At 33.8% G+C, this 18,364-nt stretch overlaps 2 protein-coding genes across 2 annotated transcripts; one reads left to right on the top strand and one right to left on the bottom strand.

Moving 5' to 3' along the window:
* Positions 1-3,126: 3,126 nt before the first annotated feature.
* Positions 3,127-4,939, bottom strand: LOC135134346 (acidic mammalian chitinase-like). The gene is made up of 7 exons (XM_064062992.1): positions 4,848-4,939; positions 4,645-4,794; positions 4,349-4,584; positions 4,173-4,297; positions 3,832-4,123; positions 3,668-3,784; positions 3,127-3,274 (listed from the first exon to the last, which is right to left on the bottom strand). The coding sequence occupies exons 1-7, from the start codon at positions 4,915-4,917 to the stop codon at positions 3,152-3,154; spliced, it is 1,113 nt and encodes a 370-aa protein (XP_063919062.1). The 5' UTR covers positions 4,918-4,939; the 3' UTR covers positions 3,127-3,151.
* Positions 4,940-15,227: 10,288 nt separating this feature from the next.
* On the top strand, positions 15,228-17,036 carry LOC135134355 (acidic mammalian chitinase-like). The gene is made up of 7 exons (XM_064063005.1): positions 15,228-15,315; positions 15,369-15,518; positions 15,579-15,814; positions 15,866-15,990; positions 16,040-16,331; positions 16,379-16,495; positions 16,889-17,036. Exons 1-7 carry the CDS (start codon positions 15,246-15,248, stop codon positions 17,009-17,011), a joined length of 1,113 nt encoding a protein of 370 aa, XP_063919075.1. The 5' UTR covers positions 15,228-15,245; the 3' UTR covers positions 17,012-17,036.
* Positions 17,037-18,364: the final 1,328 nt, after the last annotated feature.

An 18,364-nucleotide genomic window follows, 5' to 3' on the forward strand; every position in this document is an offset into this window, starting at 1 on the left:
ATCTGTTAAAAACTCTTGGGGCATTAGTTAACCCAAAAGGCATTCTAAGATATTCAAATTGCCCTAAAGGTGTGATAAAACTAGTAAATTTAATCGACGATTCTGCTACACGAACATGATGGAAACCATCCTTAAGATCAAGGGTCGTAAAATATCTTTTGTTTCGAAGTCGATCCAGACTGTCTTCTATCAAAGGAGTAGGAAAGTTGTCTTTAATAGTAATTTTGTTTAATTCGCGATAATCAACGCAAAGCCTTAAATCACCTGTCTTTTTTCTTACCAGTACAATTGGACTACAGTAATCAGAGCTACTAGGTCTAATAATGCCTCGTTCTAATAGATCATCTAACATGTTTTGTAATTTTTCTTTTTCAGAAAAGGATAAACGCCGTGGTCTAAAAGAGATTGGTTGATTATTCTTAACACAAATGTTCATTTCGTAATTACAATCAATCTTTGGCGAGTCATTACATAAATAAAAATTATCATACACTTCCAAAACTTCCACTTTTTTATCATAATCTAAACAAGGATTGATCTGTACTTCTTTGTTACTTTTTATTTCTTCACCTACCTTAAAATCGACATGTAAAATTTCGTCGAAGTTATTTACTTTCTCAAATTCGTTTGAAATAATTTTTAAATGATCTAACGTAAACGTGAAACCCTTGGTATTGAGAAAATCTCTACCTAATATAGCGTTAAAGGACATGGTGCTATTAGGAACTACATAGAATTTTATGGGTAAAACAGTTTCATTAACAAATACTTCCGTGTTAAAAATACCCAAAATATCAAGCTTCGATCCATTCACACCCACGAAATTTAAATTTGGATTTAGACTTTCATTGAAATTATTTTCGGTGACATACCGAACTTTTACAACTGAAATTGGGCTACCTGTATCGATTAATGAATTCAAATTATAGCTACATTCGGTTTGACAATCATCTTTAACATTAATCTTAACGTTTACCATATAGGGATCTTGTGTCTCGGTTGATATCACATTGGTGGTGTTGTCTTCGTTTTTCTTCCCTGGACAATTCCTCTTCTGATATTCCTTTGAACCGCAATTGTAACAGGAACCTTTTTCCCTCACCGGAATTGGACAATTTGAGGCCAAATGGCCCACACCATTACAATTATAGCATCTTCTAATTATGTTCTGATTTGGAGGGGGTTTACTACTGCCCTTCGCTCCTACAGACCCCGGAGAATAAGTTCCTTTGTTTTGTTATGCTTTCGGAAACGTTGACCAACAGATTGAGTCGAAGGTGTACGGGTCTTTCTAATCTTCTCATAAACTTCAATTTTTTTCTTTAAGTCGACATAAGTTTTAGCTTCATACAACAAAAATTTGTGTTCAGGATCATCGTTGATACCTTGAATGACATATTCGATTACTGACTCCTCTTCAATTTGACCCTTTGAAGCGAGTTCACGCATCTTCAACAAGTATTCCTGGAGAGATTCTTCTTTTTTCATTTTTCTATTATTCAGCATGCGATGCAGTTCAGCAGTGCTCACCTTCTTGGAAAATTCACTCAATAACCTGCGTTTCAAGTCCTTCCATGTACCCAAATTCCTCTGACTTTGGATAAATAACTTAGCAAGCCCAGTTAATGATTTCTTCGCAAAAACTAGTCGTTGCAATTCCGACCACTTCATAAGTTTAGCGATGTCTTCAAAGTCTGCGACCCAAGTCTCGATTGCATAATTGTCATCACCACTAAAAGTGCGTACGGAATCTTCGATGTCTCTGAAAGACATGGTGAACGTAGGGACCTCTGCCGCGCCTGCTCGACCATCATCATTGTCTACCGGATCATCTTCGTCGTCCTCGTCTTCACTCTCTGGTTCTTGAACAACTCTTTCTTGTGTAAACAGATCAAAATCAGTCAACACTGAACAAATTCTCTCGGCCACTTCTTAGTGAGTACCTGCACAATTCAACCCCAGTAGAAGGCCGACTCCACAAAGTTCTGCGATCGTAAAATTCTGCACTACCTCATCCACTTTCTCATTGAAGTCATCTGATGCGATCTCAAAAGGGAAACCCGTCCATTGACACAGCTTCCTTCGATGCATAAGGACCATTCTTAATAGCGTCGTCACACAACTCCACTTCTTGGAGGGTTCTTGCCATCTTCTCCTTTTATGAAAAACGTGATGAGTTGACATAACCTCACATTTCCCACGTGCTTGACTCTTCTACCATTTATCCGTGTGACTATTCCATGAATCAGCACTTCACAAACACAAATCGGACATTGGTCATTCCGATGTTAAGGTTGTTCATCCCACACCTGAAATTGTAGTCGGTTTTTAGTAAAACTAATTTTTAATCTTCGAACGAGCGGTTTTATTAAAATTCTGTTTAGATACCGTCGTGTCCCGTACTGCTTCCTCCTCCCTGCTGCCATCTAGTTGTAGCGCCAAATTTGAAATTTTAAATGTAGGTGACCACAATAGTTTAATGCAATTAACAAAATAAGAATTAATTAATTATATAATTGTGAAACAAGTTAATGATGAGTGAAACACAAACATACAAAATAATCTACAGTTTATGTGCAATACCAACTTTAACTGGAACTATCTACCTATGAACAATCTCCAAAAAAAAATTTTTTTGACGACTTAGGCATAATGTCCTATTAGATAGTTATTCATCACATAATAACCTTTCAGAATACATTTTCAGAATGCTTGTAACAAGAATTTTTTTTAAAATTGTTCTATTGTGTAATATACTCTTATCACATTTTTAGGTGAGACATCTCACTCTCGGGAAGTAAAATGTGAAAAATATTACAAAAAAGGAAGCTAAAAAGTAGTAGTAGTTCCCACAATCCCAAAGACTAAATACATTGTTGTCGAGTTAATTTTTTAAGACAATCTATTTTTATACAACATTTTGTGCCTTTCCATATGTCCTTTTTTGATCACGTAACTGACACATTTTTTTAAATAATCACTGTTTCAAAACTTCTTATTTCGCCATTGGATTGTTATTTTTGTTTGCTGCATATTCTAATTATACATAAAATACACCACTAAAAAGATTTATTGTGTTTAAATACGTCAAATTTTATTTAGATATGCTCTAGAGGAAACAGAACATGAATTAACATATGAGCTTTATTAATCACAAATTGTTTTTTATAGCTTGTAGTAGAACATTTTTGTCTCCACATAATGCGTCATGATCATCATCATTCACAGCCCACATCATAACTCCACCTAAATTTCGACTTTTCGCATACTGGACCTAGAATGAAATGAAATTCAGTTACTTTTTACATTTTACAAGTTCTCCAATGAGAAGATGTTCTACTGACAGGGTAACGGGAGAATTACTCATTTAGTCCAAACACTGTAAAAAAATTCTTTGACCCTTGTCTAATACACTCAATATGAAAAATCTGAAAAACTAACTATATCTATAATGTGTTGTATTTAAAAATACAGTTTTCGTATGTCTGTTAAACTGCCTCATAGAATTTTTCTATAGTCCATGTGTAATCTTCTGTCACCACTCCGTTGGGACCCCTTTGATATTCCAACATATTAATTTCTAATGATTCATGTATAGAAATATAAACTACTTAATAAGAACTTTGTTATGTTAAAATTGATAAGTTTCCTATCTACGAAAACCTACCTTTAGTCCTATTGATTCAGCGTTGTCGTAACCTATCCATTGTTCCTCTGAATATTTGTATGGCACTTGCTGTTCTTCATCCCAATCATCTGTCCAACCATCACTTAATGGACATATCTTAAAAAAATCATAGTGTCATCTACATATCGAACTGATTTTCATACCTCGTTATATGAAGTGTAATCTTCTTGTGCACCTTTAGCAGGTGATCCAACAACATGTTGACTAGAATCCACCAATTGAAAAATGTGTCCATAGAATCCAAGACCTAAAATAAGTTTAGTAGGATCAGCACCACTATTTAACCAATTGTTAATTGCAGCGTCGCAGTTTGCATTATTTTTCTCCCAATCCGTATCTGTAGAAGAAGCATACAGAGGAGAGTTTTCTCCAGTCTTTGTATCATCAGCAAATCCATGAAAATCGTACGTCATCACATTAAGAGTATCTACAATTCTATCAAAACATGTACACATCTTCAAAATCAAAAATTAGGTTTTTTTACTTCGAGAGTTCACCGACATTGTAACTATCAGGGTCTGGATCAGAAGACACTGCAACTGTGATAATACCCCCTCCATTGTCATCGAGAGCTTTACGAATAACAGAAACCATATCAACTAGGTTTTCCTACAAAAATGAGAAATGAAATTGTTTGCTTGATGAAAGGCTATGAGTTACTTTATCATCCGCCGTTCCCCCATTTTTGCCCGGATAAACCCAGTCAATGTCAATACCATCCAATCCATAATTTTCCATATAGTGAACAAGAGTAGTGGCCAAATTTGCCTTTTTGTGATCATCGGCAGCTACATGTGAAAAAGCAATTGAATCTTCGATCCAACCTCCTACAGTTATCAACAGCTTGACATCTGGGTTCTTGGACTTAAGAACGCCGAACTTTTCCAAAACGGATTCTGTCATTTGTTAATTTTACAGAAATATATATACACATTAATTAAGAAAGATGTTTTTACCATCACCTCCTCCAGAATCGAAACGAAAATTGCCATCTTCATTGAGCCTCAAGAAGGCAAAGTTAACGTGGGTACAGATACTGATATCAATATCATCTGGTGTGAAAACATCTTCCCTGGTCCAGCTTTTGTAATAACAAATCACTTTATCTGCTCAACAAAAAAGAGTTGGAGAAGTGTTAACGAGATAGTAATATTTTTACCTGTCGCAGTTGATGCAGACTTTAGAGAAAATATTAAGATAAGCAAAACTGTGCAGATTTTTGTAATCATTGTGAACTAAAAAGCTTAACGAAGCACTGTGATAACATTTCTACTGTGTTGTTGTACTTATAGGAGAAATTATCCTGGTAATGATATTGAAAAAAAAAGTAATATCAGGTGATAATTTTTTACGATAGCGGTTTACTTAAAAGCAATTGTGCTGTTTTTTGTTAATATTTTGTTAATTATACTCAACGGTGAACAGTTTTGTAAAAAACTACATGAAAAAACGTAACAATGTGATCTGATAAATAGTTAACATAAAAGTTTTAAATTTAATCGCAAAATGTTATCTGAGATACGTAATTAAAAATTGGTCTAAAGAGTTTAGACAGTACTTCCCTCGCTGTCGGAAACTTGACGACTGCATGCCTATTATGTTTTTTTTTCTCATTACATTTTTGTAGTGGGAATTTAAAAAAAAATTGTGATGACGTCATCAACATTTTTGCAAGGACACGTATATCAGTTGGGATAGATGTAGTGTAATACTAAGAATAAAATTATTGTGTTCCCAAATTTTCGGGAAAATGAATTGGGTCGTTTTGAATATTGATTTCTTATAATCAATAAAATAACGAAACAAGTTACTCACGTATACGGCGCCGGTGTGTAATATCTAGAGAGCGGATTTCTGTCGGGCTAGGCAAGGCCAAACTCGGTACGGCTCGCATGGGATGCGAATTCATTGCAGTTGCGGACTGCACTTCGTTTATTTGAGATTAGAATAACGTTGTTTCGTTGCACTCTGCTGTTAATTCCCGTTCTCATTTACTTAGCCGTTTGATTAATAAATCGTTAATTATATTTATGGAATCCAGCACGTCCCCCCCTATAATCGTGACGTAGCCCGACAGAAATCCGCTGTCTAGTAATATGAGGGGCAACTGAAAATCGTTTATGTATAAACATTCTTAATTTAAGATGACAAGCGTAACAGCATACGTGAGAGTCAAACAGAGAAACTGTAAACAAAACGACCATCGGTTTTATTGCTTCGACTTCCGCATATTATATAAAACGTTGGGTTTTATTTTAATTCTTGACGGTGAAATTCACAATTGGTTGATTATAAACATGTCTATTTCACATTCGCGGAACCAAGTGAACGCATAAAACAAATGCAGGTCTGTAATGTTAAAGTCGATGTAAATAAGCGTTCTACCCTTATGTTTCAACCGAGTTTTTCCTTTAACAAATTTTGTGTCTACCAAATTGGGTTGGTTGGGGTGTAATACTAATAATAAGTGTTGCCTTTAATTTAATCAATAAAATAAATTGACTTCATTAATTTTTTTGAACCACCTCTTAAGAAAATCTAAAAAATATGAATGGAATGATAAATCACAAGTACAAACTCATCATATTTTTTGCATTTTAGATAGGATTTATTCAGCAAAATTTAAGGGTGACGTCATCAATTTTTTTAGGAGGGATGAACAAATACATTTTGAACAAAAGTTTACCATGCTTATAATAACTTTAAAATATTCCCAAGATTTCAAAGCATTCGGTTTTGTAATTCCTGATTAAATCGATAAAATAAATTCACGCCTTCATTAATTTTTTTGAGTCACCCTGCATATGCAAATCCAAAAATATGAATGGAATGATAAATTACAAGTACAGACTCATCATATTTTGTACATTTTAGATACGATTTATTCGGCAAACTTTTGAGCTGACGTCATCAGTTTTTTGTAGAAGATAACCAAATATATTTTGACTAAAAATTTATTATGCTCTTTATAACCTTACAACATCTGCAAGATTTCAAAACATTCGGTTTTGTAGTTCCTGATTAAATCAATAAAATAAATTTACGCATTCATTAATTTTTTTGAGTCACCCTGTATATGCAAATCGAAAAAATATGAATGGAGTGATAGATCACAAGTACAGACTCATCATATTTTGTACATTTTAGATATGATTTATTCGGCAAATTTTCGAGCTGACGTCATCAAGTTTTTGGAGGGGATAAGCAAATATATTTTGACTAAACATTTATTATGCTCTTTATAACCTTAAAGCATCTGCAAGATGTCAGAGCATTCCGTTTTGTAGTTCCTGATTAAATCAATAAAATATATTTACGCATTCATTAATTTTTTTGAGTCACTCTGTATATGTAAATCCAAAAAATATGAATGGAGTGATAAATGACAAATACAGGCTCATCATATTTTGTACATTTTAGATATGATTTATTCGGCAAACTTTCGAGCTGACGTCATCAAGTTTTTGGAGGGGATAAGCAAATATATTTTGACTAAACATTTATTATGCTCTTTATGACCTTAAAACATCTGCAAGATTTCAGAGCATTCGGTTTTGTAGTTCCTGATTAAGTCAATAAAATATATTTACGCATTCATTAATTTTTTTGAGTCACCCTGTATATGCAAATCCAAAAAATATGAATGGAGTGATAGATCACAAGTACAGACTCATCATATTTTGTACATTTTAGATATGATTTATTCCACAAACTTTTGAGCTGACGTCATCAAGTTTTTGGAGGGGATAAGCAAATATTTTTTGATTAAAGATTTATGATGCTCTTTATAGCCTTAAAACATCTGCAACATTTCAAAGCATTCTGGTTAGCAGATTAAAAATTAAATTTCAAAATGTTGTTTTATAATTTTGATTTTTTTTCCAAAAATCTGGACGTTTCGGGTGAAAAGTCGATTCAGAGTTGTAAACTACATGTGTAGGACTATGTTATTTTATACAATTGAAAACCCATTTACTATGTACAATTTTGAAGTGACGTCATCGCATTAGTGGTGGGGATGATTTGACAAATTTTGGTTAGCGTTTTACCATCTACATGATATTCTTAATATAAGTACAAAATTTCACAACAATCGGTCGAGTACTTTCGGAGATTATCTGTCTAATAAAAATCCGAGACGGCAGACGGACAGACGGACGGACAGACGGACGGACAGACGGACGGACAGACGGACAGACGGACAGACGTACAGACGGACAGACGGACAGACGGACAGACGGACAGACGGACAGACGGACAGACAGACGGAAATGGGAGACCTATTTCTTCGTCTTCTAGGGGTCATGAAAGATCGAGAAAACGTAAAAGTAGAGAGTCGGCCGACGGACTCGATTACAATACTTCCTTTGCTTACGCTCGGGAAGTAAAAATTTAAAAATATTCTGTAAAAAATTTGTTAAATGACTTTATTAGCACCAACACTAAGTGGTGAAATAGAATATGCTAAAATATTGAAAAAAAAACGTTAAATTTTGAAGGGCTATATCTTCTACATTTGGACACAAAAAGAATTTTTTAATTAATTTTTTTTTTCTGTTCCATAAACACACGTCAACAGCGTGCCATAGAGTTGGTAGGCCATTTTTTCAGCACCCTGTATATAATTATGATAGTAAATATCAGACTGTAATGAAATTGTATGGCTGGCTGCGTTTAGAATAAATTTTTCAGGTGAAGAACGTGTTGTGAATACCTGTATTTTTGTATGTTTACATAAATATGTGCACTTGTACTAACACAACTAGTGAGAATAACTGAATTTTTAATGCTCTGGAAGGATTAACTGTGATGATTCCATAATTATTGGAAAACTTCCATTAGATTTACTACTTATTACAGCTTTTATAGTTGTCAAGTTTGGTATTATAACAACCATTACAGTTATTAACATCGTCTGCATTATGTACTGTAATATGTAGATGTCGTCTAGTGTGTCTAATTGTGGACCAGAATATCTTTTTAATCAAGCCGTTTTTAAAAATTTGAGGAAAGGTCTTTCCCAGACACGTGAATTTTATAACATCAACATCGATGTAAGAGAAGGGTTAAACAATGTTTCGAAAATTTATATCCCTTTAAGCTGGTTTGCTACGTGCAAGTCTGATGAGATTATTCATACATTGTTGTTAAATATAATGCAATTCAACATTGTTTCAATTCTTAACTAATTTTTCAGGAACTTAAATATTAATTAATAATCTATTTAATCGTTTAAAATAATGATTGTTTTGATTAAAATATTGTAAGTGACAGTAATTAGTTTTCCTTTTATATAACTTGCAATGATCAAGTGATATTATAATGGCGTTACTATGGTAAATTTTCAAACGATGTTAAATTTTTGATGGAATACTCCAACTTCCCAAATTTTCTAATTTTCCTCTGTTGTGCAGTTCCTGATAAGTATATTGATGCAAAAAAAAATAATGACTTAATTTATTTTATTGATTAAATCAAAAACTGCAAAACCGAATAACTTAAAATCTTGCAGACGTTTTTTGAAATTATTGCAGACATCTCTTTACCCCCCCACCTCAAAAAATTGATAACGTCTCATGTCATAATTTTGCCGAAAAAATACTATCTAAGTTGTGCAAATTATGATGAGTCCATACTTGTGATTTATCATTGCATTAACATTTTTGTACATTTGGATAAATAAATTGATTTATTTTATTTAAATAAATCAAGAATAACCCACACCAGTGACAGTGTTCAACCATCAAGGCAAAAATCGAGTCACCGAAATATAAGTTAGTATGGGGTAGACACCTTGAGATGGGAATCTCTATGGCCAGTGTTAGAAAAAACGCACTGCACAATTTATGCATAAATAAAAGTTAATTACCTGAAAAGTTTTCGATATTCCCGTTGCTAATGTGTTTTTCAAACTGAATGCACATTTTGACGACGTTCCACGTTAATGAAAGTCGCCATGTTTAGTCAAAATTCACTCTTACAACGATCCCACTCGTTTTCTAAGCTGCTTTACAGACAGCTCAGTCATTTGCCACTCCAATGCTCATTTTTAGATTAAATGGTCACAAAATGCGTAGATGTTCAATTTGTATCCAGGGAGATACAATGTTTCCAAGTAGGTACTCAGTACATAGAGTAGATCCTCAGCTATATAAGAGTAATCCTGAAGTAGGTACCTCGTACTTCGTATCTACTCAGTTTTATTCATACCACCCAATGTCTCCCTTCAATGATATTCATGAGAAACTGAGCTCCAAAATTCAGTTTGTCCTTTTATTGAAGCTTTAGGCTGGAATCACAGAACAATTTCATTAGTTCTTCTTCTTACTCTGTTGAAAGTGTCGATGATGTGGGCGACTTGAAAGGGTTTCTAACCCAGTCATATTGCTCCAGATTATCAGGAAAATATTTTTCAAGGTGTTCGCTTAATGACCGCAAGTGTGGTCGCATCGACACGCGTCGCCCCTGGGACAATGCCGCGACGCCCCAGGGCGTCGCGACGGACAGTTTGGGAAGCCCTGGCCTCGACTTTAAGAAGCTTTAAGAAAACAGTTGTCGTCTTCCTCTGGGAGTAAAATGATCGTCAATTTTATAGCCTTTCCATTAAACCTCTAATATATATTCTACTTCTCTTTCTATATGACTTCTTGTTGTTTCAAGAGACGACTTAACCAACTGATAGGTAAGTCTTAAAGGCTTTTGATATATAAAAAGTTGATATTTAAACAGTTTTTCAATATTTGGGATGTTTATATTATTGATGATTTTTACGGTACGTTCGACAAATTTCGTGCTTCTTCAAGTTGTCTTGTTCCAAGTAGTAACCTGCCCTACCTTGACAATAAGGGTTGTGATTGATCTCTCCATCGATAATAGTCTTGGCCCTCTACTTAAACAAGTCAAATTCTACATCTGACTTGCTTGTAAAATTATTCGCTCCAAAATTTTTTTTGTCTCAGTGAAAAAGCCCAAAATTCTTTGAGACCCCTACGTATATATTCGTAGTTTTACGAAGCAGTAAATTGCATCTTCTGTCTGTATAAATCAACAAACAAAGCGTGCAAAGCATCCTTAAAATTTAGTTCTTCCCAAAATTCTTTGCAATGCCCTTTCAACCTCAGTAGCACACTTGATTTTGTAAAAACTAACGTCTTCACTAAAGTCAAAGTCTTCAGCTTCTTTTGTTCTAATCACAATGTTAGACCGTTCCATTGTGACTTTGGCGCGAGATGCGTTCAACCGTCTGACCTTCGACTCTTAAACTACACGGAAGAAATCCGACGATGACACGCAGAACGCTCTTTTCTTTTCCGACTCTGTTAATTTTAACATTTGTTTTTCTGCCTGCCATGTTTGCAACCAAAATCACATCGCCAACTTTGAACATTTCTTTCGTTACGTCACTGTGTCCTTCACAACAATGAAGCCGAATCCTAAATTGGTCGTCTTCCAACAGCAGTAGATTCTCTTCGACAGCCATTAGAGCTTCTTCCGACTCGCATACAATTAATGCACTCTGCTATCGTCAATAAAGGAGAAGATTTCCACAGCTGTCTGGTCAGCCCTGTCATCATTCTTCACTACGATTCCAGGAGACTCGCAGAACTGTTTCGCTTTATAAGTTGCAATTTTAGCGAAATCGATGTGGTATATCTTGAAAAATAGGTTCTGTTCAGTTTCAGAATTGAGGATACTAGTCATTCCATATATATTTACGTGCTTGTACAAATTAATGTAGCTGAGGTTCAAAATATGGTTATTGGTGAACCTTTTGTTAAGTGAACTCAATGTTGTGCTTGAGTTGCACGAATTGGTGTAAACCTGCACTCCAAATTGTGTTCGTCATGGTTACGCCTATATTTTTGGAATCGATTGGTGCTATGTTTTTTCTTCGTTTGCGTCTATTATCAATCGATATTGTTTGTATTCGTGACATTCGTATTGGCCGTGTAATTCATTCTTAAGCCACGTGTTTACTTGTCTAGCTGCCTAGTCTTTCAGGTGTTTTGGGAGTAATGGAATATTTGTCATTTCCCCCATATGAAGGAGTGAGCAATCGACAAGTTTTCTTATGTTTTCTTTAATGGTTCCATATTTGTTCTGGGACGTGTGTTCTAGACAATGATCGTAAACGATCTGCTGAAGTTCATCAGTTGGTTTCTTAGGTCGTGGCCAGTCATCCTTTGCGGAATATCTACTAAGACAATTTAAGAGAATAAAATTATAGTCCATTTGGTTTGTGTGTTTTACAAATAAAGAAAGTTGCAAATGAAATGCTTGTCTTATTGTGAGCTTATTCGCACGCTATGTATGTATATGGCAAGAATAAAATCAAAAACAACGTTTAATTCGAACAGCTGGAAACAACCTCATATGTCTATGGGTACCATCATCTGTCAGTGAGACGACCGATGGAACCGAGCAACCTACTTTAAAGGTCATGGTGTATTTTGGATTTCCATTAAGTTATTACAGAGGTTTCATGAGTTCATAAAATGGGCAAGTAGAGTACGTGATATTAACTTGAAATTTAACTTAACGATATACGAAAATCCAAATGTTAATGTGACGGACGACATGAATCTATGCATGTTTGATGGTTCCCAAATGAAATAATTTCAGAAGTGAGTTGTGTACTTTTATTGAACGATAAAAAAAGCAAAATAAGCATGAGAAACGATACTGCAAACAAAATGTAGGCGACAGCTCTTTGTGCAGCTGACTACCTGCCTGCAAGACTTAAATCAGTGGAACGCCCGGAAGTGGTGTTCCTGTTAGTCTCGATAAAACTCAAAAACGGCTGGACCGATTTGAAGAATTTTTTATATTACGGGGATGGTTTATAAATAAAAAAAAAGGGAAAACTTAAAAGAACAGCTAAAAATTAAAAAAATTCAAAAAATTTTGTATGGAAATCGCCACTTCGAATTCATTTCAATAGTTGGCGTTCCTGACGGACATGTCGTCTAACTGACGTATCATACAAAGCTATTTCTTCCGTGCGACTGTGAAAAGTATATTGCATTTCAAATCGTTCTTTGTTTTTCCGTAGAAAAAAACGTCGTTTATTTTAAGAAAAGTCTTGGTTAAAGTGAATTTCGTTGCACATTGCGAAAGTGTGTTAGTAATTTTTGATATGCCATTCTATTCACTTTGTTGGTTTCGACAAAACCTCAAACTTTACCGTTATTCGAGGATTTAATTTGAAGTTTTCAATATTTTAAAATTCGCAAGACAAAATTCACAGATTTTATTGACTGAATTACAATGCCGAGAAGACGACAAGCTGACATGGATCCACGAAGTCAATCAAATGTGCGACGAACTACCTCAGGTGCAAACCGCAATGATTTATTTCATGGCTAATTCGGATACGGAAGTTGATCAGCGTGGTGCTTATAATCAACCTTAGCAAACATTGAAGGGAGACATTGGGTGGTATGAATAAAACTGAGTAGATACGAAGTACGAGGTACCTACTTCAGGATTACTCTTATATACCTGAGCATCTACTCTATGTACTGAGTACCTACTTGGAAACATTGTCTCTCCCTGGACACAAATTGAACATCTACGCGTTTTGTGACCATTTAATCTAAAAATGAGCATTGGAGTGGCAAATGACTGAGCTGTCTGTAAAGCAGCTTAGAAAACGAATGGGATCGTTGTAAGAGTGAATTTTGACTAAACATGGCGACTTTCATTAACGTGGAACGTCGTCAAAATGTGCATTCAGTTTGAAAAACACATTAGCAACGGGAATATCGAAAACTTTTCAGGTAATTAACTTTTATTTATGCATAAATTGTGCAGTGCGTTTTTTCTAACACTGGCCATAGAGATTCCCATCTCAAGGTGTCTACCCCATACTAACTTATATTTCGGTGACTCGATTTTTGCCTTGATGGTTGAACACTGTCACTGGTGTGGGTTATTCTTGATTTATTTAAATAAAATAAATCAATTTATTTATCCAAATGTACAAAAATGTTAATGCAATGATAAATCACAAGTATGGACTCATCATAATTTGCACAACTTAGATAGTATTTTTTCGGCAAAATTATGACATGAGACGTTATCAATTTTTTGAGGTGGGGGGGTAAAGAGATGTCTGCAATAATTTCAAAAAACGTCTGCAAGATTTTAAGTTATTCGGTTTTGCAGTTTTTGATTTAATCAATAAAATAAATTAAGTCATTATTTTTTTTTGCATCAATATACTTATCAGGAACTGCACAACAGAGGAAAATTAGAAAATTTGGGAAGTTGGAGTATTCCATCAAAAATTTAACATCGTTTGAAAATTTACCATAGTAACGCCATTATAATATCACTTGATCATTGCAAGTTATATAAAAGGAAAACTAATTACTGTCACTTACAATATTTTAATCAAAACAATCATTATTTTAAACGATTAAATAGATTATTAATTAATATTTAAGTTCCTGAAAAATTAGTTAAGAATTGAAACAATGTTGAATTGCATTATATTTAACAACAATGTATGAATAATCTCATCAGACTTGCACGTAGCAAACCAGCTTAAAGGGATATAAATTTTCGAAACATTGTTTAACCCTTCTCTTACATCGATGTTGATGTTATAAAATTCACGTGTCTGGGAAAGACCTTTCCTCAAATTTTTAAAAACGGCTTGATTAAAAGATATTCTGGTCCACAATTAGACACACTAGACGACATCTACATATTACAGTACATAATGCAGACGATGTTAATAACTGTAATGGTTGTTATAATACCAAACTTGACAACTATAAAATCTGTAATAAGTAGTAAATCTAATGGAAGTTTTCCAATAATTATGGAATCATCACAGTTAATCCTTCCAGAGCATTCAAAATTCAGTTATTCGCACTAGTTGTGTTAGTACAAGTGCACATATTTATGTAAACATACAAAAATACAGGTATTCACAACACGTTCTTCACCTGAAAAATTTATTCTAAACGCAGCCAGCCATACAATTTCATTACAGTCTGATATTTACTATCATAATTATATACAGGGTGCTGAAAAAATGGTCTACCAACTCTATGGCACGCGGTTGACGTGTGTTTATGGAACAGAAAAAAAAAATTATTCAAAAAATTATTTTTGTGTCCAAATGTAGAAGATATAGCCCTTCAAAATTTAACGTTTTTTTTTTCAATATTTTAGCATATTCTAATTCACCACTTAGTGTTGGTGCTAATAAAGTCATTTAACAAATTTTTTACAGAATATTTTTAAATTTTTAATTACGTATCTCAGATAACATTTTGCGATTAAAACTTTTATGTTAACCATTTATCAGATCACATTGTTACGTTTTTTCATGTAGTTTTTTACAAAACTGTTCACCGTTGAGTATAATTAACAAAATATTAACAAAAAACAGCACAATTGCTGTTAAGTAAACCGCTATCGTAAAAAATTATCACCTGATATTACTTTTTTTTTTTCAATATCATTACCAGGATAATTTCTCCTATAAGTACAACAACACAGTAGAAATGTTATCACAGTGCTTCGTTAAGCTTCTTAGTTCACAATGATTTCAAAAATCTGCACAGTTTTGCTTATCTCAATATTTTCTCTAAAGTCTGCATCAACTGCGACAGGTAAAAATATTACTATCTCGTTAACACTTCTCCAACTCTTTTTTGTTGAGCAGATAAAGTGATTTGTTATTACAAAAGCTGGACCAGGGAAGATGTTTTCGCACCAGATGATATTGATATCAGTATCTGTACCCACGTTAACTTTGCCTTCTTGAGGCTCAATGAAGATGGCAATTTTCGTTTCGATTCTGGAGGAGGTGATGGTAAAAACATCTTTCTTAATTAATGTGTATATATATTTCTGTAAAATTAACAAATGACAGAATCCGTTTTGGAAAAGTTCGGCGTTCTTAAGTCCAAGAACCCAGATGTCAAGCTGTTGATAACTGTAGGAGGTTGGATCGAAGATTCAATTGCTTTTTCACATGTAGCTGCCGATGATCACAAAAAGGCAAATTTGGCCACTACTCTTGTTCACTATATGGAAAATTATGGATTGGATGGTATTGACATTGACTGGGTTTATCCGGGCAAAAATGGGGGAACGGCGGATGATAAAGTAACTCATAGCCTTTCATCAAGCAAACAATTTCATTTCTCATTTTTGTAGGAAAACCTAGTTGATATGGTTTCTGTTATTCGTAAAGCTCTCGATGACAATGGAGGGGGTATTATCACAGTTGCAGTGTCTTCTGATCCAGACCCTGATAGTTACAATGTCGGTGAACTCTCGAAGTAAAAAAACCTAATTTTTGATTTTGAAGATGTGTACATGTTTTGATAGAATTGTAGATACTCTTAATGTGATGACGTACGATTTTCATGGATTTGCTGATGATACAAAGACTGGAGAAAACTCTCCTCTGTATGCTTCTTCTACAGATACGGATTGGGAGAAAAATAATGCAAACTGCGACGCTGCAATTAACAATTGGTTAAATAGTGGTGCTGATCCTACTAAACTTATTTTAGGTCTTGGATTCTATGGACACATTTTTCAATTGGTGGATTCTAGTCAACATGTTGTTGGATCACCTGCTAAAGGTGCACAAGAAGATTACACTTCATATAACGAGGTATGAAAATCAGTTCGATATGTAGATGACACTATGATTTTTTTAAGATATGTCCATTAAGTGATGGTTGGACAGATGATTGGGATGAAGAACAGCAAGTGCCATACAAATATTCAGAGGAACAATGGATAGGTTACGACAACGCTGAATCAATAGGACTAAAGGTAGGTTTTCGTAGATAGGAAACTTATCAATTTTAACATAACAAAGTTCTTATTAAGTAGTTTATATTTCTATACATGAATCATTAGAAATTAATATGTTGGAATATCAAAGGGGTCCCAACGGAGTGGTGACAGAAGATTACACATGGACTATAGAAAAATTCTATGAGGCAGTTTAACAGACATACGAAAACTGTATTTTTAAATACAACACATTATAGATATAGTTAGTTTTTCAGATTTTTCATATTGAGTGTATTAGACAAGGGTCAAAGAATTTTTTTACAGTGTTTGGACTAAATGAGTAATTCTCCCGTCACCCTGTCAGTAGAACATCTTCTCATTGGAGAACTTGTAAAATGTAAAAAGTAACTGAATTTCATTTCATTCTAGGTCCAGTATGCGAAAAGTCGAAATTTAGGTGGAGTTATGATGTGGGCTGTGAATGATGATGATCATGACGCATTATGTGGAGACAAAAATGTTCTACTACAAGCTATAAAAAACAATTTGTGATTAATAAAGTTCATATGTTAATTCATGTTCTGTTTCCTCTAGAGCATATCTAAATAAAATTTGACGTATTTAAACACAATAAATCTTTTTAGTGGTGTATTTTATGTATAATTAGAATATGCAGCAAACAAAAGTAACAATCCAATGGTGAAATAAGAAGTTTTGAAACAGTGATTATTTAAAAAAATGTGTCAGTTACGTAATCAAAAAATTGGTCTAAAGAGTTTAGACAGTACTTCCCTCGCTGTCGGAAACTTGACGACTGCATGACTATTGTGTTTTTTTTTCTCATTACATTTTTGTAGTGGGAATTTAAAAAAAAATTGCGATGATGTCATCAACATTTTTGCAAGGACACGTATATCAGTTGGGATAGATGTAGTGTAATACTAAGAATAAAACTATTATATTCTCAAATTTTCGGGAAAATGAATTGGGTCGTTTTGAATATTGATTTGTAATAATCAATAAAATAACGAAACAATTTACTCACGTATAACGTATCAGAGGCAACTGAAAATCGTGTATGTATAAACATTCTTAATTTAAGATGACAGGCGTAACACCATACGTGAGAGTTAAACAGAGAAACTGTAAACAAAACGACCATCGGTTTTATTGCTTCGACTTCCGCTTATTATATAAAACATTGGGTTTTATTTTAATTCTTGACGGTGAAATTCACAATTGGTTGATTATAAACATGTCTATTTCACATTCGCGGAACCAAGTGAGCGCATAAAACAAATGCAGGTCTGTAATGTTAAAGTCGATGTAAATAAGCATGCTACCCTTATGTTTCAACCGAGTTTTTCCTTTAACAAATTTTTTGTCTACCAAATTGGGTTGGTTGGGGTGTAATACTAATAATAAATGTTGCCTTTAATTTAATCAATAAAATAAATTGACTTCATTAATTTTTTTGAACCACCTCTTAAGAAAATCTAAAAAATATGAATGGAATGATAAATCACAAGTACAAACTCATCATATTTTTTGCATTTTAGATAGGATTTATTCAGCAAAATTTAAGGGTGACGTCATCAATTTTTTTAGGAGGGATGAGCAAATACATTTTGAACAAAAGTTTACCATGCTTATAATAACTTTAAAATATTCCCAAGCTTTCAAAGTTTTCTAATTCCTGATTAAATCGATAAAATAAATTCACGCCTTCATTAATTTTTTTGAGTCACCCTGCATATGCAAATCCAAAAATATGATTGGAATGATAAATCACAAGTACAGACTCATCATATTTTGTACATTTTAGATACGATTTATTCGGCAAACTTTTGAGCTGACGTCATCAGTTTTTTGTAGAAGATAACCAAATATATTTTGACTAAAAAT

This window comes from Zophobas morio, unplaced genomic scaffold (assembly GCF_036711695.1).
Source record: "Zophobas morio isolate AGI-343-1 ecotype UQ-CSIRO unplaced genomic scaffold, CSIRO_AGI_Zmor_V1 ptg000023l, whole genome shotgun sequence".
Classification (NCBI taxonomy): Eukaryota; Metazoa; Arthropoda; class Insecta; order Coleoptera; family Tenebrionidae; genus Zophobas; species Zophobas morio.

Bases quoted from the DNA above. Each gene is read 5' to 3' on its own strand.
- LOC135134346 (XM_064062992.1), bottom strand. From the start codon at position 4,917: ATGATTACAAAAATCTGCACAGTTTTGCTTATCTTAATATTTTCTCTA. The intron at 4,124-4,172 runs GTAAAAAAACCT...ATGTTTTGATAG, and splicing joins AATGTCGGTGAACTCTCGAA to AATTGTAGATACTCTTAATG. The intron at 3,275-3,667 runs GTAGGTTTTCGT...ATTTCATTCTAG, and splicing joins CTGAATCAATAGGACTAAAG to GTCCAGTATGCGAAAAGTCG.
- LOC135134355 (XM_064063005.1), top strand. From the start codon at position 15,246: ATGATTTCAAAAATCTGCACAGTTTTGCTTATCTCAATATTTTCTCTA. The intron at 15,991-16,039 runs GTAAAAAAACCT...ATGTTTTGATAG, and splicing joins AATGTCGGTGAACTCTCGAA to AATTGTAGATACTCTTAATG. The intron at 16,496-16,888 runs GTAGGTTTTCGT...ATTTCATTCTAG, and splicing joins CTGAATCAATAGGACTAAAG to GTCCAGTATGCGAAAAGTCG.